At 41.2% G+C, this 22,370-nt stretch overlaps 2 protein-coding genes across 6 annotated transcripts in view; both read right to left on the reverse strand.

The window, feature by feature from the left end:
* Positions 1–1,792: 1,792 nt before the first annotated feature.
* GJA10 (gap junction protein alpha 10) lies at positions 1,793–22,304 on the reverse strand. 2 transcript variants are annotated; one of them, XM_059177082.1, is made up of 5 exons: positions 22,272–22,304; positions 14,309–14,399; positions 5,772–7,224; positions 2,671–3,002; positions 1,793–2,344 (listed from the first exon to the last, which is right to left on the reverse strand). In XM_059177082.1, the coding sequence occupies exons 3-4, from the start codon at positions 7,206–7,208 to the stop codon at positions 2,964–2,966; spliced, it is 1,476 nt and encodes a 491-aa protein (XP_059033065.1). In that variant the 5' UTR covers positions 7,209–7,224; positions 14,309–14,399; positions 22,272–22,304; the 3' UTR covers positions 1,793–2,344; positions 2,671–2,963. The 2 variants fall into 2 exon arrangements, with proteins under 2 accessions (XP_059033065.1, XP_059033066.1); XM_059177083.1 differs by lacking the exons at positions 14,309–14,399; positions 22,272–22,304 and adding an exon at positions 7,979–10,363.
* The window catches only part of CASP8AP2 (caspase 8 associated protein 2), a 47,388-nt gene continuing 31,863 nt past the window's right edge, over positions 6,846–22,370 (reverse strand). The window contains exons 11-12 of one of the 4 annotated variants that reach the window (XM_059177066.1): positions 22,272–22,334; positions 6,846–6,981 (exon numbers count right to left, since the gene is read on the reverse strand). In XM_059177066.1, coding sequence (XP_059033049.1) covers positions 22,319–22,334 — 16 coding nt within the window. In that variant the 3' untranslated portion in view covers positions 6,846–6,981; positions 22,272–22,318. Of the gene's footprint in view, positions 6,982–14,748; positions 17,355–22,271 lie in introns of those variants that run through there. The other 3 variants (XM_059177069.1, XM_059177065.1, XM_059177068.1) reach the window with 3 other exon arrangements.

Raw genomic sequence — 22,370 nt, forward strand, 5'->3', positions numbered from 1 at the left:
ACATGACTAAGAGTTAACACTGGACTGGGGTGGTCTGGCTAAGCTGTCGAAGAGGCCATAAATAATACGTTCTCATGATATCTGAAGAGCTGCTGAGATCTGAGCTACCGGACGTGCCTGGCCTCACCCCATCTGCCAGAGGAGAAAACTAAAAGGTACTGCCTTCCACTGCCTGGGCATTCTACTGAGCCAAGGAGGGCTTCCAGGGAGCATATAATGGGTTTTAGCAACTGTTAGCGAAACAATACAGGCATAACATTGTAGGTGTGAGAGGTCAAATACAGTCCTTTGCCTGAAGATATGAAGTTATTCAATCCATTCTGAAAAAGCAGGTGGGTCTTAGTCTCCAATTTTTCTACTAAGAAAACCTGGTCATTTAGGGGCATCTGGGGTGACACCATGGGTTGGACGTCCGACTCTTGATTTCAGCCGGGTTGTGGGATCAAGCCCAGTATCAGGCTCTGTGCTCAGTTCCAAGACTGCTCAGGTTTCTCTCTCCCTCTGCCCCTTTCCCCTAGTCATGCCTGCATGCTCACGCGGTCTCGCAAATAAATAAATAAATAAATCTTTAAAAAAGAAAGAGGGGCCCCTGGGTGGCTCAGTTGTTAAGCATCTGCCTTCGGCTCAGGTCATGATCCCAGGATCCTGGGATCGAGCCCCACACTGGGCTCCCTGCTCGGAGGGAAGCCTGCTTCTCCCTCTCCCACTCCCTCTGCTTGTGTTTCCTTTCTCGCTCTGTCTCTCTTCCTGTCAAAAGAAAAGAAAAGAAAACAAGAGGGAAAAAAATCTTAAAGAAACAGAGAGAGAGGGAAAAAAAGAGAAGGAGAAGGGGGGGGGGGGAGGGAGGGTGGGGAAGGACAGAAAGGAACAAGAGAAACCTACTTTGACCTTCACACTTGCACTTGTACTGGGAGTAACAATCATAGTTTGAAACAGAATGAAGTCACCGTCTGCAGAAGAGGGGCATTCCAACACTGCCCTGCCCCAGATGGGCAGCAGCCATCCTCTTTCCTTCGAACGCGCACCTTCGGAGGGATCTGTATCTACTTCCAGGGTACAGTGAGGACTCCCAGATTGGTTTCCCCTACACCAGTCCCTGCCAACAGTTTTGTTGTATCTCTTTGGGAATAACTAAGCTGTTGTTTCAAACAGCTCTAGAATTTTTCACTCTTCTCCAACCCATCACCCTCCCCGCTCAAGTAGGATGCACTGGCAAGACTGTATTCGATGTTGAACACCCGCCTTGTGATAGGACTCTGAGTGGAATGGGTTTCCAATTGTCCCCATTTAGCACCTTTGCTTTCCAGAGAGATGGGGAAAGCCACTCATCCCACATCCCATTATGTGAGTGTCTTTCCTTTCATTTGATTCGAGAACATGATACCTTCTATCCTCATACCTCTGGCTCCTACAGATCCCAACATACACCTGCCGCTGGCCTGCTCAGTCAGCCAGGAGGAGGCATTACTGGTTCTTCATGGCTGGGGTTTACTCTTCCCCCTTGAAGACAAGTGCCTCCCTGATGCAGCGATCCTCACCCTGAAGCAACAGAAGGAATCCGTCAGAGGCACGCCAGTATATACTGGAAGCATCACGTTTTACACTCACCCTTTAACATGTTGTTTAACTTCTCTTTGTGCTGTATGGTTGATGACCCTGTCAAGGTTTCTGAGGACAAAGGAATTTTAAAGTAAAGGGGAAAAAAGGCTGCCATACAGGCTTCTGAAAGAGTCTCTCAAAATGGCCCTATTGACAGGACGTGACAGAACACCTGCGAGTAAGGAACAGATAGGAGAGTTGAAAGGTCATATATTGTCTTTGGCATCCATACAGAAACAAACATTCATTCAACTAACACTGTACTGCGAGCTGGGCATCCAAGATTTAAAATGCACGGCCCTTATCCTTATAGCTTCCATAGGCTAGTTGGACAGGCAGCTATGCAAATCAATTGTTGCCCAGGGGCTGCGGACTGTCACGGCCAGGGAGCGCACAGCTTCAACGCTTCCTGGCAGGAACCCGAGCCTTGGAGCAGCGAGATCCGGGTTTGTATCCATCTGTAGAGCAGATACTTCAGCCACGCGACCTTTAGCTGTGGGGCATGTTCCTCAGTCTCTTTGAGCTTCCTCTGATCTATAAAGTGGGGATCAACAATAATCTTCCACAGCTGTACAAGGTAGAGCTGATGCATCTTAAGCACCTGGAATCTGGTGTGCCCCTTGGTGGTACCCACTTGGACTTGGCCCCAGCATCATTTTCATCCACCTGGTCTTCACTGGCTCTTCTACCAACTCACTGTGGAACAGCTCATGCCTCTTCATATCTCCACACCTCATTGCCACCTCTGCAAAGTATGGAGACAGAGAAGACTCAGTAGCCATTTGGGCTAGAAGCACAGCCCAGCCCCATCCAATGCTGGGCTCCCCTTCCGCAGCATCCCAGGCATTCCCCAGTGTATTGGGGTCCTCCAGAGAGATGGAACCAATAGGAGATCAATCAATCGATTGATCAATCCACCTATCTGTTCAATGGTCCCAACTGCTGCTGTGCTACCGCAGAGCAGGGGTGCTCTCTGCAACGAGCAGGGCACTAAGTCCCACCAGGCTGCTAGGTTGGGGAAGGATAGCCATTTCTCAAGCCTTCTCCCGTCAGAGTGGCAGCAGCTCTTACCCCGAGATTTTCTCTCCTGGTGCACACTTCCTCCCTGCCTCCTCCTGCCTGACACAGCACTGGTAGTGAGGCCAGGTGGGGCATGAGAGGTCCATCCAGCCCCATCAGAGGAGAATCTCCTGTGCAGGTGGGCCCAGCTGGGGCCACCCTGTACACACCCATTGCCCAGTGGGTGTCTCTGTGGAGGGAATGGTTCCCACAGTTCTTCTCACAGTTTAAGCTATCAAAAGTGCAACTTTTCTGCCACAGATGCCGGCTGCTCCTCGGTCCATTTTTCTGTCCCCACGCATGAATTATTTTTTCATAATAGATGAAAGTTCTAGAAGCATGTTCTGAAAGAAATACAAAACAAGAGAAACAAAACAAAATAGACTCAAAGGGCTTGCAAAAGTCAATCCTGTCCACCCACCTGGGTGGACACCTGGGACTCTGTGTATGTCACAAATACCAGGGGTCCAATCAAAACCCGCTGAGGACAATTCTCCCTAGGTTGACCCAGAGATGAATGACCACAGAAGAGGTTTTATTCCCTGAAAGATATGAATCCCATCTGCCATCTACTTATCCTCCTCCAGTTATTGTTTTTGTCCAAAATCCAGGTCTAAAACTGTCAGTTAACCTTTTCCAAAGCTCCATCTTTGTTCCTTCTACATTTAGCCAGATTTGGGGTTATTTTGTAATGTGAAAGAGAAAAGGGATCCAAATGTGGAATATTCCATTTTGTAATAATCTATCCTTGATCCTAAAAATCTTCTAAACTTAGGCTGCCTTGTGCAGAGAAAGCTAGAAGCAGTAATGAGGTATAGAAAGAGCTCAGGTTGAATCAGATGGGCTTGGAATAAAATTCCAGCTCATTCACTCAACCAATAAACATTAACTTATGTCCCTGCTATGTCCAAGAACTGCGCTTCACCACATCCTAACTGTATGACTTCGGACAAGTGATCTATTTCTTCTCTTCTATTTCTTCTGCTCAGCAGGGAGCCGACTTCCACCCTACACCCCGCCCTCTCTCTGCCTGCCTCTCTGCCTACTTGTGATCTATCAAATAAATAAATAAATTCTTTAAAAAAAAAAAAAAACTACCTCACCTAAACACTACCGTCCCTCCCTCAATTCCCTGTCAATACGAAGACTCCTCTCACATGGACAGAGGTAGAATAAAGGGAGAATTATTAAAACTGTCTTGCTCACTTCACAAATATTGGTAAAAGCAGTAACCACTGGCAAGGTTACTCTAAAATACTGAATCTCCACCCTGGCTGCACATCGTAATCACCAGGGGAGTTTAAAAGTACCAATCCCAGGGGCACCTAAGTGGCTCAGTCAGTTGAGCGGTGACTCAGTTTCAGCTCAGCTCAGGATCTCAGCATCTCAGAGTTGTGGGATCAAGTAGCACATCAGGCTCCTTGCTCTCAGCCTAGAGCCTGCTGGAGATTCTCTTCCACTCCCTCTGCTCCTCCCAACCCTGGTCTCTCTCTCTCTAATAAATAAATCTAAAAAAAAAAAAAAAAATACTAATCCCAGGGGCACCTAGCTGGGTCAATCATAGCATGTGACTCCTGATCTTGGGTTTACGAGTTTGAGCCCCACATTATGGATAGAATTTACTTAAATATCCTGATGTGCATCCCACCCCCTGAGATTCTGGTTTGACTGTAATTGGATGGGTCCTGGACACAAAGATTTATTAAAGCCCCCAGATGACTCTAACTCATAGCCAGCATCGAAAAACCTGCTGTAGTTTGGTGTGGGTTTCTAAGTAGCCACAGTCTGATCCTAAACATAGTCTCCTGGTTAGATGACTGGTCATGACAAGAAATGAGTATCAGTTTGAAAGAAGTATTATAGGAAAAAATCTAGGAAGGGTGATTCTTCCTCAAGATATGGCTTTAGTATAGTAACAAAATATCTCTAATCTCACAGGAGATATGAAACTGGGGTAGAGATTCAATCATCATAGATTTAATCATTATTAAGAGGAGAAAGCAAGTGTGTGAGCTCAAACAAGTGAGCTCAACTAGGAAGTTCCCCCTCCAAACTTGGAGGAGTTTCTTTTTAATGGAAAAAAGCTGTTAGGAGCAGTGGATAAAGCAAGTGTCATTCTTTTTTCTAGAGTTGAGAGGAATCCACAGTAAATACCCATTGTATGTAAACAATGAGTAGGAAATGTTTATTCCACACTGACTTTTCAGAAAACAGAATTAAAATCAATACAATATTGATTTCGGTCTTTGTGAAATATACCACCAAATATTTGTATATGACTTTTAAATGCCAGAGCTATTAAAACAATGGAGCACATCCTCCTTCCTTAGTGAGACAAGGGCAACTCAAGGTTACAAATGACCCCTCTTCTGATCCATTTTCCACACTGTGACAGAGCTTTCTAAAATGTAACTCTGATCCCATCACTTCTCCACAGCACACCCTCTATGGATTCTCCACTGCCTTCCCATAAGACCTCCATGGCTCCTTCTCCAGCATTCCCTCTCCATAGCCTTCCTACTTACCAGTGCCCCAGCCACACATAGCTCCCCAGACAGCCCTGCTGTGTCACACCTCTCAGGCTTTGTGCTGCTCCCTGTACTGGGATAGCCTTCTTTCATGTACCCCAGTCCTCCGAGGTCTTGAGAAACTTACCACATCTTTTCAAGACTCAATTCAAAAGTAACCTCCACTATGAAGCTTTTCCTGACCCATCCATAAAGAATTGACCGCTCCTTTCTTTGCCTGCCCACCCCTTCTAATATAGCACCTTACACTTGATGACTTTTGCCTGCTTACCTAACTTTCCTACCCGGACTCTGAGCCCTTTGGATGGCAGAGACACTATTTTATCCATTTATAAACCCAGCACTTACAAGACTGAAGGATATCAAGTAGGTTTTCAGTAAATCCATTTCGTGAATTGAATTTAACTGAATGTATTGAATGACAGGATTTAACTCCATAAATTAACCTCCCTCGCCACCTCTCCCTCTCTTAACACACATATATATACACACCAGGAAGCTGGAAAGTGAAGGCTGAGAAGTAGTCAGGGTGGAAAACCTCTTGCAATAGTTCTGTGTTCAGTCAGGCTGTCTGTCTTTACTTACCATTGATGTTCTATACCCAGTGGCTGAAGGCAGAGGCAAGGGGCTATTTTCCCGGTGCAGAAGGTCCAAGCAAGAGCTATTCCGAGAACTGGAGCTTCCTGAGTCACTGTGCAACTGTCCCTTTTCAGACAGCAATCTGGACAGAAAGCTGGCCTTGCGACTGCCCGGGTGAGATCTGTCTGTCCAGATCCCACTCTTTCTCACACTGCTATCGCTGTCTCTACAGTAACTGTGCAAATCTGTGAGAGGCTCTCCTGAGGTTCGTCGATCCTGGGACTGCTCCCAGGCTCCTGTTGCATAGGATGGGCCGTATCTAGGATCTGTCTCTGTACCTAGCCAGGAGTGGGAGTTGCCGTTTTGACGGACACAGGAAAGGCGTGTTTGCTGTCTAGGGTGCTGAATCTGAGCGCCATCATCCCAGGGACAAGGGCTGTGGACATGGAGCTGTCCACTGTGCTGATCCTTCTCAACCCACTCTTTTTTAACACAGCAAGGGTCTACTTCAAGTTGCATGGGCTGTGAGCTTTGCCACATGGTTTTAGACTTCGGCACATGGACTCGAATGACTTGCTGTTGATTGTTGGCTTGAAGTAGAGAGATTCTTTTAGGCAAGGGAGAGCAAATTATACACTCCTGGGCCACTGAATATTTTTTCAAATGGAATGGGGTGCCACTTTCCTTCTCAATGCCCTCATTGCTGGATTTCTCATAAAGTGCCCTCATAATTTTCCTAATTCCAAGATGAAATATTTCCAGTACATTGAGGAACAAAGATATGGCTGCAATGCTGTGCATAAAGAGCATGAAAATTGTCTTCTCTGTGGGCCTGGATACAAAGCAATCCACTGCATTAGGGCAAGGGGGCTGAGTGCATCTGTAAAGGGGATGCATTTGAAACCCATAGAGAATATACTGGCCTATCATGAATGCTACTTCCATCACAGATCTTGTCAAGATGTGTAAGACATAAGTACGCAGCAGACATCCTTTCAGAGGAACTTTATGGATTCTCTTCTGCTCCTCTAACCTCTTCAGCTCTCTATCTATCCTTTGTTGCTCCTCCAGTTCAAGCTCTGGATTCTCCATCTGGACTCGGAGGTGTGACTTTTTCTTCTGCCTCTCCTTCTCAAAGGCCCTGAGTCTATAAAGTGCATGGCCCATATACACCAGAGAAGGAGAAGACACAAAAATGATCTGTAAAACCCAGAACCTGATCAAAGAGATAGGGAAAGCATCATCATAACAGATATTTTTGCAACCGGGCTGCTGGGTATTGCAGGCAAAGGCTGACTGTTCATCATCCCAGACATCTTCAGCAGCCACACCGAGTACCAGCATTCGGAAAATGAAGAGAATGGTCAGCCAGATTTTCCCCACTATAGTTGAATGGGAGTGAACTTCCTCTAGGATGCCACCCAATAAATTCCAGTCCCCCATGGTATGAGACTAATGTCTGAAACATACAGAAAACACTGAAGTTAATAGCACTCATAGACATAATATACAAAGACACAGGCTCATCAATAAACCAGGTTCTTTTTTTTTTTTTTTTTTTAAAGATTTTATTTATTTATTTGTCAGGCATAGAGGGAGAGTGAGCGAGTGAGCACAGGCAGACAGAGGCAGAGGGAGAAGCAGGCTCCCTGCCGAGCAAGGAGCCCGATGCGGGACTCGATCCCAGGACACTGGGATCATGACCTGAGCCGAAGGCAGCTGCTTAACCAACTGAGCCACCCAGGCGTCCCAATAAACCAGGTTCTTTATTCATGTCAGCAAAGCTATGAAGGATATTCCAGCCCTAATATTTATGGCCCATGCATGATGAAATAGGATACTTCCCAAGAATATGTTTTTGGAAAACAAAAACAAGAAACAAAAAACCAAAGACAGTGCACAATCTGATCCAATTTCCTGCTTACCCTCTCCTCTCCCACATGAGGTGGACTATCATTCCACTGTATGCAATAGCCCTCACATTTGTACAATGCATTCCATCACAAATTGTGTTCATTTTTCTACCACATCAGATGCACATTAACCAGACATCCTATATGGTCTTAACTAAGTCTCACCTTCCCCAGGAAGTTTTCCCTAGCCATCTCAAGTCAGAGTGATTTTTCCCCTTATTGAATACCCACACTATTGTTTATACCACTCATTTGACATTGTGCCTAACAGGAGTTTTGTGATGGTTGTGTTTTCTGTACCTCTTTGTGGAAAGATACACTCTTTGCAGACAGAGACATATTCCACAGCATTTTGTTCTTTGCACACAGAAGGTATCATTAAATAATGGTGGGATGAATTGTCATTCCATTTTAATTCAGTTCCTTGACCTTATCGCTGAGATAATCATCAACAAAAAAAACAAGTAGATCCTCATTATGTATTATACATAACTCCCATTGCAAGTAAAGAAAACAAATCAGCCAAATAAACCCTCTGGAACAGGCACAGCGTAGCAGTAAAAATTAAGCAGACACAGAAACAGTAACAGACATGTGATTATATCCACAAAACCACATCTGCAACAGCATGTTTTCATAAAAGCTTTGTTAACTTAGAAGAAAAGTGAATATAAACTGCTTCTCTAGTAAGCTTGTGATCTAGGAAAGAATCAAAGCATAGCTGACACGAATAAGTTATTTGGTTTACCCTGAAGAGAAAAAGAATGTTTTGCAAAGTTTGATGAGATTAAAATGTTTGATTGGTTAAAGACTTCTAAGATGCAGATTTCCTGATATTAAAGATATATAGAGAAAAAAACAGGAAAGCATTACTAAGTTAAAACCAGTAATGAAAGTATTTTCCCCTTCCATAATTCATTCATTAAATAATGTTGACTAAATCTTACTATCACCTAGGCATTGTCCTAAATGCCAGGGAATCCAACAATGAACAAGATATACTTCGTCCAGCCCTCATAATACTTAGTCAAAAGTACTCTCACTAACCTATAAAATGGACATTTAGTGAAAAAGAATAGATGAATATCAACTCATAAAAACAAGAGAGGGGAGCCTGAGTAGCTCAGTCAGTTGAGAGTCTGACTCCTGGCTTCTGCTAAAGTCATGATCTAGGGCTGTAGGGTTGTGGGATCAAGCCCCATGTCAGGCTCTGTGCTCAGCCAGGAATGTGCTGGAGATTCTCTTTCTCTCCCTCTCCCTCAACCCCTTCCTCACTCTCTCTCTCTCAAACGAATAAATAAACCTTAAAAAAAAAAAAAACAACAACAAGAGAAAAAAACATAGAATCATTACATTTTCTCTAGTTATCTCTCCAGACATAAAATAAATCCCAGGTGGAATAAAGTATTAAATGTAAAAAAGTCAACTACAAAAGTATTAGAATAAAATATAACATTTTATAACTTTGAAGTACAGCAAGATTTTTTTAAGGACATCAGTGCCAAAAATTGTAATTAAAAAGGTTTTAGATTTATCCAACAAAGTTGAATGGCAAAAGTGGAAATGTCCAGAAGGTATTTGGGTCTAGAGAATAAGAACAACAATGAAAGGTACAAACTAGAGATAAACATTTAAACATTTGTGAATAATCACTGAATAGACAGAAGTCACTTAGGGACAAGACAAAGTGAGCCAATGACAGAACACTGAGGACCAGTATAGGAAAATAAGTTTACAAATAAAAACGAGAAATGACCAAAGTGGAGGAGGGGAACCATGAGTACAGTGTCACTAAAACCAAAGGACAGAGTTTCAAGGAGAGACATAATGCCAAATACACATACACAAACTCCTCTATTTATATAAATTAATTATGGGATAGATCACTCTCAGGAATTGGAAAACAGTATTTGTAAAGATGTCAATTCTCCCCCATATTAATTGATACAGGGGCGCCTGGGTAGCTCAGTGGGTTAAAGCCTCTGCCTTCGGCTCAGGTCATGGTCTCAGGGTCCTCGGATCGAGCCCCACATCAGGCTCTCTGCTCAGCGGGGAGCCTGCTTTCCCTCTCTCTCTCTCTCTGCCTCTCTGCCTGCTTGTGATTCCTGTCTGTCAAATAAATAAATAGAATCTTTAAAAAAAATTAATGGATCCATAGATTCAATGTACGATTTTATCTCAGAATAAAATAAAATGCTATAAATGTAAATATATATGCATGCATATGTATATGAGGTATACACATGTAACTATATGAGCACAGAGAAAAAAAATACAGGGCAAACACCCAGGAAGTTAATATAGGTTACTGGATGTCTATAGGAGGTTATGAACATAGAGGGGCAAAGAGAGGCAAAAAAGGAAAGGGAAAAAGAATACTCTTCAAAGCAGGCATGAGAGATTTTTACCTAAAGTAAATATTTATGTAAATTTTAACTTGTAGGGGTACCTGGATGACTCAGTTGGTTAAGCCTCTGCCTTCGGCTCCGGTCATGATCTCAGGGTCCTGGAATTGAGCCCTGCATCAGGCTCTCTGCTCAGCCAGGGAGTCCGCTTCTCCCTCTGCCTCTCCATCTCTGATCTCTCTCACTTTTACTGTCTCCCAAGTAATAAAATTTTTAAAAAATGTTTTTTATATAGAAACAATGTTTTTCTATAGAAGATTTCATTTATTTGACAGACAGAGATCACAAGTAGGCAGACAAGCAGGCCAAGCAGAGAGCCTGATGCGGGGCTAGATCCCAAGACTCTGAGATCATGACCTGAGCCAGAGGCAGAGGCTTTAACCCACTGAGCCATTCAGGTGCCCCCCAAAAATGTTCTTTTAAAAAAATTGTCTTACTTGTATATGCATACATATTCATACATAATTTTTTAAAATAAAATTTAAATAGTAGGTATCTCAGAATTTGGGAGGGGTATTAGAGATTTTTATATTTTAGTCTATGTACTTGAAAATTGCTTGAAATTCAAAAATCAGGAATGTAGTCACATATAGTACTTGCAAGTAAAAAAACAGATATTAAAATTTTGGACTTATTCTTCATTAACTGAGGCAATAATTTATTAAGTTTTACCTTCTCAAAGAGTTTAGGTCTTTCTTATTCCTTTAAAAATTTCTGGACATTATTCTTTATTAAAAAAATAATTTCTTGGGCACCGGGGTGGCTCAGTGGGTTAAAGCCTCTGCCTGCAGCTCAGGTCATGATCTCAGGGTCCTGGGATCGAGTCCCGCATCGGGCTCCCTGCTCTGCAGAGCAGAGAGCCTGCTTCCTCCTCCTCTCTCTCTCTCTGCCTGCCTCTCTGCCTACTTGTGATCTCTGTCTGTCAAATAAATAAATAAATTCTTAAAAAAATAATAATAATTTCTTTAGGGCACCTGGGTGGCTCAGTCAGTTAAGTGACTGTCTTTAGTTCAGGTCATAATCTTGGGAGTCCTGGGATCGTATCCCACATCAGGCTCCCAGCTCCACAGGGAGTATGATTCTCCTTCTGACCTTCTGCCCTCTCTTACTTGCTCTACTTGCTCTCTCAAATGAATAAAATCTTTAAAAATAATAATTCCTTTAGCACTTACAAAAAAATCTAGACCACCTATTTTATATAAAAACCCTGCAATGAGAAAGCTTACTCATTTCATTAACTTATTCTCTATTTGGAAGTCCTAAACCATTTAATGCTTCTTATTGCCACTATCGATTTAAAACCTGTTAATTACTACCTTTAAATAGGAAGTAAAGGAAAACTAGGCCAACATGAAAAACAGAACTACAATCATGCATATTGGCATGCAAAAGCAAAATCCTTAAATATTCCTATGTTTCTTAAAAGTAACTACTTTTTACCAATAACGACTACAGTCCTAGAAATATTCTTGAATTCTATTATCAAATACTAACTTAGCAACTCCCATGTAAAAACTGGGACTCCTTTCCTGAATTTTATTTCAGATCTTATCTTTCTATACCCATAGGGATTTCCTCTATTTCTCATAAACAAGAAAGTCCACATATTTATGACTTACCTTATGGGTGGTCAAAAAAAATAGTTAACAATCAGGCTCAAAGAACCTTAAAGTTGGACCATGAGTGGCTAATTAGAGAATAATTGCTGCTGGTTGCAGATATAAAGGCTCTGATCAGCTCTGATTCTGGGGCAAAATCCAGAATGAGCACAGTAATTCTGATCAATAGAGTCTAACCTACTTTCTCCCTGGAGGTCAAAATATCCTTTGCGGCTTTGCAATTCTCTTGTAGTATTTTTTTCTAACTGATAACCATGACTGAGCATCTCCTTGTATATCATATTTAGAAATGAAAAGTGAAATAAATGAGAATTTTCCTTTTTTATTTGTGGAGGATTACAGTGATTTGAGTTTTGGGTACACTTCTTCCAACTGACTGCTCTGGGAATCCATGTCACAGATCAATGGGTCATGTCCAATTTTATTTGACAGCTGCCTGGGGTGAATCTTGCCTCATCAAATGTGAACAAGTAACAATGGAGTGACAAACCCAAAGTGTTCTTGCAAATCATGTTAGGCTGAAAGTAGAAACATCTCAAAAAGAGATCAATAGACTGAGAGGGGCTGCACATGTCTGTAAATTAATTGTTCTAGCAATACTCTATTAGGCTGAAATAGGCAGCTCGGAAACATTCAGTAGGTAATCTGAAAGCCTTAGAAATCTATGTCAGATTTTTGTGGAGAAAGTATCTGAATTCCAGAAAGGTCAAATGACTTGCCCAGTGCAGACAGAGACTAGGTCTCTTAACTCCCAGTCTTGTAACATCTACATTAGTCACATCTTGAGCAGTATTACAGCCATCTCAGAGGGGGTGACAGCAAAGGTATCACTGGAACCCAATGATAACTTCAAATCAGGGCTCCTAATGCACATTTTTTTTTAAGTAGGAGCCCAGCATGGAGCCCAACGTGGGGCTTAAACTCATAACTCTGAGATCAAGACTTGAGCTGAGATCAAGAGTCTGACACTTGGGGTACCTAGGTGCCTCGGTTGAGCATTGAACTCTTGATCTCAGCTCAGATCATGATCTCAGGGTCATAGACTTGAGCCCTGAGTCAGTCTCCACGCTCAGCGGGAAGTCTGCTGGAAATCTGCTTCCTATCCCTCTCCCTCTCCTCCATGTTCTCTCTCTCAAATAAATCAATCTTAAAAAAATTTTTTTGAAACTACATAAAATTACTGTTAGTTTCTAAGTATCATCTAACTATTCTGTTTTCACATATTTAGTTTTGGGGTTTTATTTAAGATTTTATTTTTATTATTTATTTATTTATATGTGAGAGAGAGAGGGAGGGAGCGAGCACAAGCAGGCAGCGGCAGGCAGAGGCAGAGGCAGAGGGAGAAGCAGACTCCCCACTGAGCAGAGAGCCCCATGTGGGACTCGATCCCAGAATCCTGGGATCATGACCTGAGCTGAAGGCAGAGGCTTTAACCCACTGAGCCACCCAGCCATCCCCACATATTTAGATTTAAAGAAAGGATAATAAAAGCTAAACAGCTGAGGTTAAATTTGCACTATCTGTCACACTAGCCTCAAGTATAAATTATCAGAATTAACTAGAAGCAAAAACATATGATGTATTAATATGTGTATTTATATGGTATTGGGCACACTGTCCTAGAAAGCCCTTGACATGTAATTCTAAAATTCATGTGAAGAATAATGAATGTAATAACTTTAAAGAATCTTGTCAAACATTAAAAAAATCATACATTATGCATAGAATAATTCAGAAGGGTACACAAGAAACTCCTAACATTAGTCACCTCAAGGGAAGGTAACCAAGTGACTGGGAAAGAGGTGGGATGAATCTTGTACACTGAATCCTCTCAACAGCAAATATATTACCTAACTCAAGAAAATAATGTTTAAACTAGGCAATGAAGCAAAAATAAACACAACCATGTCAATTTGTTTAAAAAAAAAAAAATCTCCTGCAGATGAATCAATCTGATCACTTCATTCTTTTTTTTTTTTTTTTTAAAGATTTTATGTATTTATTTGACAGACAGAGATCACAAGTAAGCAGAGGCAGGCAGAGAGAGGAGGAAGCGGGCTCCCTGCTGAGCAGAGAGCCCAATGCGAGGCTTGATCCCAGGACCCTGGGATCATGACCTGAGCCGAAGGCAGAGGCTTTAACCCACTGAGCCACCCAGGCGCCCCGATCACTTCATTCTTGAAGACTTTTAGCAAGCAGGTGAGTATCTTTAAGGCAGAGGCACAAAGTGGGCATCTCCCCCATAATATCACAGTGACAACCGGAAAGGTCCTGAGGAGGTAACTAATACTAATACCGCCCTGTCCAGTGCTGGGGAGGAGGAGCTCTACCCACTGCCTCATCCCCAACCAGCCCTTAGGCTCAGCAGGAATTAGCACACAAAAGGATGACAACCACTCCCAGAGAGAACAAGCTGTTTTTGTTTTTTCAAAGTTCCTACTTTCTCTCACCAAATTATGTTGAATCTATGAAGTCCCTGACAGGCCCAAGACACACTCTGAGAAACAGAAGGAAACAGTTTACAGAGAACAAATGTCTCACGATAGAGGAAAATGCACATGGAGTGAGTTACTGCCTCTGTACCAGTCAACGGTACCAATACTTACCTTGTCACCTCAATCACAGGTGGCGACATATCCTAGTAGGAGGGGTTGTTGGTTTTCTGCAAGCAGCTGTAAAACATTGGGACTGGGAAAGCTGGCATAGCACCAGTGGAGAGAAAGTATAAGTAATATAGGTAATATAGGAAAGCGGCAGCAGAAGAGGAAAGTTCATTTGCAACATGTCCCTTTTCTGCTAATGAGATTCAGAAGGACTTACCATGAGAAAGAAGGAGACTGCCAGGAAAAAAATGTGAGAAATGAGGGGTGCCTGGGTGGCTCAGTGGGTTAAGCCTCCGCCTTTGGCTCAGGTCATGATCTCAGGGTCCTGGGATTGAGCCCCACGTCAGGCTCTGTGTTCAGCGGGAAGCCTGCTTCCCCTCTCTCTCTGCCTGCCTCTCTGCCTACTTGTGATCTGTCAAATAAATAAAGTCTTTAAAAAAAAAAAAAAAAAGGGTGAGAAATGATAGGAACTGGGTTAACCTATCAGGTTCCTAGCAAAGAATTTGGCGTTCTTCAGACAAAAGGTATTAATTACCATGCCAAAAAAATAATGACACCAGTTACAGAAAAACAGAACCGCAAAATAAAAGGTCAAGATGAGTGACTTTCAAAACACTGTAAAAGCAGAATCTAAAGTCAACTGCTGTTAGGAATTCCACTTTGGAAAATGGTAAAAAGAGGCACTCTGGCTGAAGCCAGTCAGGATTGAGGGCCAAGACTTACCTACTGCACATCCCTACTCCCCGCAGTCCAAAGACTTGCCTGAAGAGTTCATTTTGAAGTCTTGTTTTAAAAATAATCCCTCGGGGTGCCTGGGTGACTCAGTGGATTAAAGCCTCTGCCTTCTGCTCAGGTTGTGATCCCAGGGTCCTGGGATTGAGCCTCATATCGGGCTCTCTGCTCAGCAGGGAGCCTGCTTCCTCCTCTCTCTCTGCCTGCCTCTCTGCCTACTTGTGATCTCTGTCAAATGAATAAATAAAATCTTAAAAAAATTAAAAATTAGAAAATAAAATAAAAGTAATCCCTCTACTTGCATAAGGAAAAGAAAATCCAAAGATGGTGAATTTCAGCAGGAAAACATTTATTCTTTTTTAAAGAAATCTTTGGATTTTATTACTTACATATTTATTTATTTGTTTTTGAGAGAGGGAGCGGCAGAGCACATGCACAAGAGAGGATGGAGGAGGAGCAGAGGAAGAGGGAGAGAATCTTTAGCAGCTCCACACTCAGCGCAGAAACCAACACAGGGCTAGATCTGACCACCCGGAGATCAAGATTTGAGTGAAAACGGAGTCAGAGGCTTAACTGACTAAGCCACAGGCGCTCCAGGAAAAACATTTAAAAAGTAGCAATTCCAGGCTAAAGTTTAACGCGTGACCCATTATGTTTTTCCTTTTCTTTTCTAAAAGATTTTACTTATTTATTTGACAGAGAGAGAGATCACAAGTAGGCATAGAGGCAGGCAGAGAGGGGGGAAGCAGGTTCCCTGCTGAGCAGAGAGCCTGATGCGGGGCTGGATCCCAAGACCCTGGGATCATGACCTGAGCCAAAGGCAGAGGCTTTAATCCACTAAGCCACCCAAGTGCCCTATGTTTTTCCTTTCTAAAGAATTTTATACTTTTTTACCACATACACTTTGCTTCAACGAAGAAACAAATTTGACAAATGAAGATGCTTCAAACATCTTTTGTATTTTAATCCTATGTGAGTTAAAAAAAAAAATACATCTGACTTCAATTATCACGGCATTTTTGGGAAGAGTCATTTCATAAATGATCTCTTTAAATCTTGCCAGTAAGGATTTTAAAGTTTTGAATAATACTCACCTTCAAATTCTATTACCATTTACCATTTAGTTTCTCGGTGCTTTTTTTTTTTTTTTTAAGATTTTATTTATTTATTTGAGAGAGAGAGACTATGAGAAGGGGGAGGGTCAGAGGGAGAAGCAGACTCCCCACCAAGCAGGGAGCCCGATGTGGGACCCGATCCCAGGACTCCAGGATCATGACCTGAGCCGAAGGCAGTTGCTCATCCAACTGAGCCACCAAGGTGCCCTCTCAGTGCTTTTTAAAAGGTCGTTCTAAGGAGCATGAAATTAGATCCCACCTTCCACTTGTAAAAACTGTCTATGACAAAAAAAGGAAGGAAGGAAGGAGGGGAGGAGGGGAGGAGGGAAGGAAGGATAAAGTTCAATGACAATGCCAACCTCAGATTAATGAATGTATGAGATGCAGAGATAACCATCTCATATTTAGGAGACACCACTGCTTAATAAACAGAGTGCTTTCCTCTCACCTTCAGCCAGGTGTCTCTCCCAGGATGTGTGCTCATGAACCTAATTTAATTAACTACTTTGGTTCTTAACTATGTAACCTTAAGAATTTACAGGTATGCTTGCACATGTATGAAATGATGTGTATGAAGTGATTCATTACAGTATTGTCTGCATCTGCAGAAGACAGGAAACACCAGCATGTCCATCAACAGGGAACTGGTTAAATAACTATGATAAATTCACACAATGGTGTATTTCCAGCTATACAAAAGCACACATTGGTATAGTTCCAGCTATACAAAAGAAAAAGAAAATGTACAGATATGGGACATTCTCCATCATATATTATGAAATGAAAATAGCAAGGTGCATAATTCTAAAAGGTGTGTTATCTTTTTGTAAGAAAAGGGAAAAAATACGAAATGAAAATGTATACAGTAGTAGTGAAAATATACACAAGAAATTAATATGAGATTTCCCTAATAGGGTGGACAAAGAAAAAGACAGGAGCAAGACTCAGAGGGATACATTTGATATCTTCTTGATTTTTAAACAAAACAAATGTATTATCTACCCAAAAATTTCAATTAAATTCAGAAGTAATTTACCCACAAGAAGCTGAACGCATGCCTTCCCCAACTCTTCTCTGCCTTGGCATCCTTCAAGGACCATATCATACAGCACTTCCTTTATGTTGCCCCAACTTGTTGCTTGTCACACTAGTATACCACTTCTCACAGTTAGTTGGGTATCTGTCTTCCCAGGAAGCTGATCCTTCAGAGGAAGAATGATTCATCTTTTTATCACCAGCTCCTCTCACAATGTCAGGACTTAGGCCCCTCAATATATATTTTTAAAATATACCTCAAGTGCACTGAATCAAATCAATCCTAATCCTCAGATCATGGAACACTGTCATTATTCTACCATGCATGGCTCTTTTTAAAAATTTATTTTTAACAGGGCGCCTGGGTGGCTCAGTGGTTTAAGCCGCTGCCTTCGGCTCAGGTCATGATCTCAGGGTGCTGGGATCGAGTCCCACATCGGGCTCTCTGCTCAGCAGGGAGCCTGCTTCCCTCTGTCTCTCTCTGTCTGCCTCTCCATCTACTTGTGATTTCTCTCTGTCAAATAAATAAATAAATAAAATCTTTTAAAAAAAAATTTATTTTTAACAATAAAGTGAACATCCATGGACCCACACCAAACTGAGAAATAGAACACTGACACCAAATGTTTATGTAGATGCCTTTTTCCTAACCCTTCCTTTGCCTTCCTGAATCTAGACATAGACCTTACAGCCTTCACAAAAATTAACTCAAAAATGGATCATAGACAATACACTTGTCACCATCTTGTATGAAGGCTAGCTACATCAATTTTCCTGTCTTCCGTCATCATCTAGACCACATGGTCTAGACAGTCCTGACATCCCAGAACATCATACTGGGCTACAACATGCTTATGGATCTGATAAACAGGTAGCAAGTATGGTAGATGCTTTCATAATAAGACATGCAAGCCACAGCATAGGATATAAACCCCCATCAAAATGAAGGGGCCTGCCACCTCAGTGGCTTCTGGAGGTCTATCCCTTGCAAAGTGAAAAGATATGTTGCTATCCTTCGCACTCAACCGAAAAACAAAACCCATGTTTGATAAGCCCTTATGAATTCCAGAGGCCATTTGATGTGCTATGCTGGCCCCCTGAATGATTAACCTGCAAGGCTGTCAGTTTTCACTAGGGAACACAGAAAAGCCTCTGCAGCGAGTTCAAGCTGTAGTACAAAAACAGTGCAAGATCCCAGCAAATCGGATGATACTTAAAGAGACTACAGCTAATAAATATGTTGCATGAATTCTCTGTTAAGCCTCAATAAGAGAATCCGAGGGCATACCTCCAGTGTTTTATAGCAAAGCTATGCTCTGCTAGAGCCAGAATGCCTAACCATGGGTAATCGAGTAACCAGGTTACCCAAATCGCCTAAAATTAACCAGATTTTATCTGACCCATCCAACCACAAAGTTAAGCACAAAAAGCAGCATTCATCACTAAGAGGAAATGTTATAGAAATAAGCAGGCTGAAGCAGATCTGGGAGATAAAAGCTCCATAAGCAGGTAGCTCAGACTCCTTTAATATGAAATACTGTACGCAGTATGTAATACTGCTTCTCCTCACTCGATCCACACCTCTGGCCTCAGGTACAGCTGCTTATAACCAGTTAACTGAGGAGAAAAAGATTTGGGCCCGGTTTCCAGGTGTTTCTACAGTACATGCTAGCACAAGCCAGAAGGTGACTGCTATAATATTACAAGTCCAATCAGGACAGGATGAAAATGGGAAAATTTCCCCAAGGATGGGGATGGGAAGGGGCATAGAATTTTAACAATATATACAGTTGTCTCCTTCACTTAGAGAGAGAGGGCCAAAACTAGAATCCATTCAAGGACAGTGGTAAAAGGCTTGACTGGATGGTTAAAAACTTCAAGAGAACATAATAGGATATATGACAAAATCTAGGGAAGCAGCAATGTGAATGAACTTCTAACATTATACAGAGTGTCCCATGTGAATACTCACAAAAGGTATCTACTTGTAGAAGAGAATCTCAACGATGAGATGGACAAGAGAATACATTCTGGAAACAAGTCTCTTTCCCTGACAAACCCAGTGCTTACTTTCGTGTAAAAATGGCCATATGGCAAGAAAGCAAGCTTTGTATGAGCTCAGCAACATAGACTTATCACCAAAGCTGTTTTGGGTACCTCCACTGTATAAGGCTTAACCTCTCAACCACCAAGTCAAAGCTGAGTCCAAATATGGACTAGCCAACTACTCAGTAGCAGGTGTATTACATCAGACTGACTGTTCATGAAGGAGGTGACACTCATATTCTTAGAATCGCATTCCGGAATACCTGTTCACCATTATTGCATTCCACACATTTTCTGTTCAAGAAACTCATTTCACAGCAAAATAGGTCCAGCAAATGGGCTTATGCCCATGAGTTTCACAATATCATCATATACCTCGCAGACAAACAGAAAAAGAACACTCTGCAATGCATTTTATGAAGCCAGCATAATAATCTGAATACCAAAACATGACATTAAGAAAGAAAAATTTTAGATCTCACTCCGTCCACCGAAGCAGAAAATCCTAAACAAAACATTAGCAAATCAAATCTAATATTATATAAAGAGGATCTAATATATCACATTAAAGTTAGGCTTCTTCTGAGATTACAAGGTCTGTTTAATACTTAAAAACACAATTAACATTTACAAAATAAAGTAACATTTTAATAGAAATAAACATCGATTCATGATTTTTTAAAAAAAGAATCTTTAAAAAAAAAAGAATCTTTTAGGAATGGCTTAATCTGTAGAGTATCCATTTTTTTTCAATTCACAGGAAGCCTCATATTGATAAATTATACTTTTACACTATGAGATCAGGAATAAGACAAGAACGTTCATTCACTATTATCAATTCTAAATATAACTGTATTAGAGTTCTTAGCCAAAAATATGTAAAAGAGCCTGGGTTCAATGGGTTAAAGCCTTTGCCTTCGGCTCAGGTCATGATCCCAGGGTTCTGGGATCACCCGCTTATCAGGCTCTCTGCACAGCAGGGAGCCTGTTTCTCACCCCCTCTCTGCCTGCCTCTTTGCCTACTTGTGATCTCTGTCTGTCAAATAAATAAATACAAATCTTTAAAAAAAAAATGTAGAATTAAAAAAAGGTTTAAAGATTATAAAGGTGGGGCGCCTGGGTGGCTCAGTGGGTTAAGCCGCTGCCTTCGGCTCAGGTCATGATCTCAGGATCCTGGGATCGAGTCCCACATCGGGCTCTCTGCTCAGCAGGGAGCCTGCTTCCTCCTCTCTCTCTGCCTGCCTCTCTGCCTACTTGTGATCTCTGTCAAATAAATAAATAAAATCTTTAAAAAAATAAAAAATAAAATAAATAAAAATTTAAAAGATTATAAAGGAAAAAATAAAACTGATTTCGTACAGAAAATTCAAAAGAATCTTCAAATTTTGAACACATATGATAGTTTAGCAAGTCTCTAGTCAAGTATATTTCTGTATACCAAAAGAAAATGAAATCATTTACTATAGGATCAGATACTAGCAAACACTAAGAAAACTCTAATGAAAAATATGCAAGACATACACATACACACACATCATTATTTAAATAAATTAATTTCAATAAATGGGATATACCATGCTCAGGGATTAGAAAATTCAACATTGTAAAGATGTCAGTTCTTCCCAAATTAATTGATTCATAGCTTCTATGGAACTTGATAAACTGATTCTAACACATATGTAGAAATGTGAGGAGCCAAATATATCTATTACAATGGTGAGGAAAGAAAGTGATAAGAGTTTGTCTGCTGAATATCAAAACTTACTCCAAAGTTAGGAAGGTATAAAAGTTTAAAAATGTTGAACTTTAAAAATCAAAATATGGCACTGAGAAAAGTAGTAGTTCCATGAAGTCCCACAAAGTGAATACTTGTATATACTGCCTTTTTTTTCTTTCTTGTCCTAGTCACACTTCACCAAGGTATCTAACGACTCTTACTGCTTAGCTCTTATACTATCTCCTGGGCTTCTTTTTTGCTATTTTCTCCAAAAATGTTTACAATGTGGACTTCTGAATGGTAAAACTTAATGTTTTTATTAAGGCTCTCACATTTGAATAACTTAAATAGATGTAAAACTATAGGTCCAATACTTTAGAAGTTTTTCTTACAGCGAGTTTTGTTCTTGAAAAGCCTGAGGTCAATCTGATTCTTGTTCTTTATACAAGAAAAAAAAATTATGAGAAAACTTTTTAGATTTTTCTCATTATCTGTAATACTCTTAAATTTCAGTATGTGTCTAGATGTGGGTACTTTCCTCTTCTTTGATACTTTATGGCCCTTTCAATCTTCAATTTTTTTCTTATCCTGGACCCCTTTTGTTACTTGAATGTTGGCCCATCAACTTCTGTCCTTCATCTGACTTAAATCTGTATCCATGTTTGCTTTTTTCTTCTTCTTCCTTTTTTGTTGTTTTGTTTTGCTTCTTTCTGGGAGTCAATTTTCCAACTCCCTAATTTATTCTTCAGCTGTATTCATTCTTTTTTTTTTATTCCATTTATGTTATTTTAAATACTATGGTTTTTATGTTTCTACTTGGGTTATTATTTCTTATTCTTGTATCACATTGCTAGTCTTCCCTTTATTTCTTTTAATGTTTATGGGCTTAATTTTAGAGCCTAATGGTCTTATGTAATGGGAGTTTTCTTTTGAACCAGTGGCACCTCTTAACCACTTTAGTTTGGCCTATGAACTCACTTACCTAGTAGTACGGGTTCTTCTGAGTGATAGTATGCTCTGGGGAAAGACTGAGGGCCAGCCCTCTGGGCTATGTTGGGGGTTCAAAGAGAGGAAGGAAGAGAAACCCCTACACTAGAAACCCCTAGTGGATAGTCCCATCACTACAAAAACCACTGTAAATTATTTCAGTTTGTTATCTACCAAGTAACCCTTCAGATCAGAGCTCCCTCTCAGACACCATGGGAGAAAGGGCAATTTTCTAAGGCACTTCCTAGAGTCTAGGGCCGACAGTGCAACCCACCAGTCCTGAGTCTGGAGGGGGAGGAGTGAACAAATAATGCACAAGCTAGTCAATCCTTACCTGTCTTCCCCAAATCTTCACCCAAAAGGGCTTTTTGCTGCCAGATTTTATCTGTGAAGACACCTGCAGGAGAGGTCTGGTTCACTGTACTAGTACCTG

Source organism: Mustela lutreola, chromosome 6 (genome assembly GCF_030435805.1).
Source record: "Mustela lutreola isolate mMusLut2 chromosome 6, mMusLut2.pri, whole genome shotgun sequence".
NCBI classification, from domain to species: domain Eukaryota; kingdom Metazoa; phylum Chordata; class Mammalia; order Carnivora; family Mustelidae; genus Mustela; species Mustela lutreola.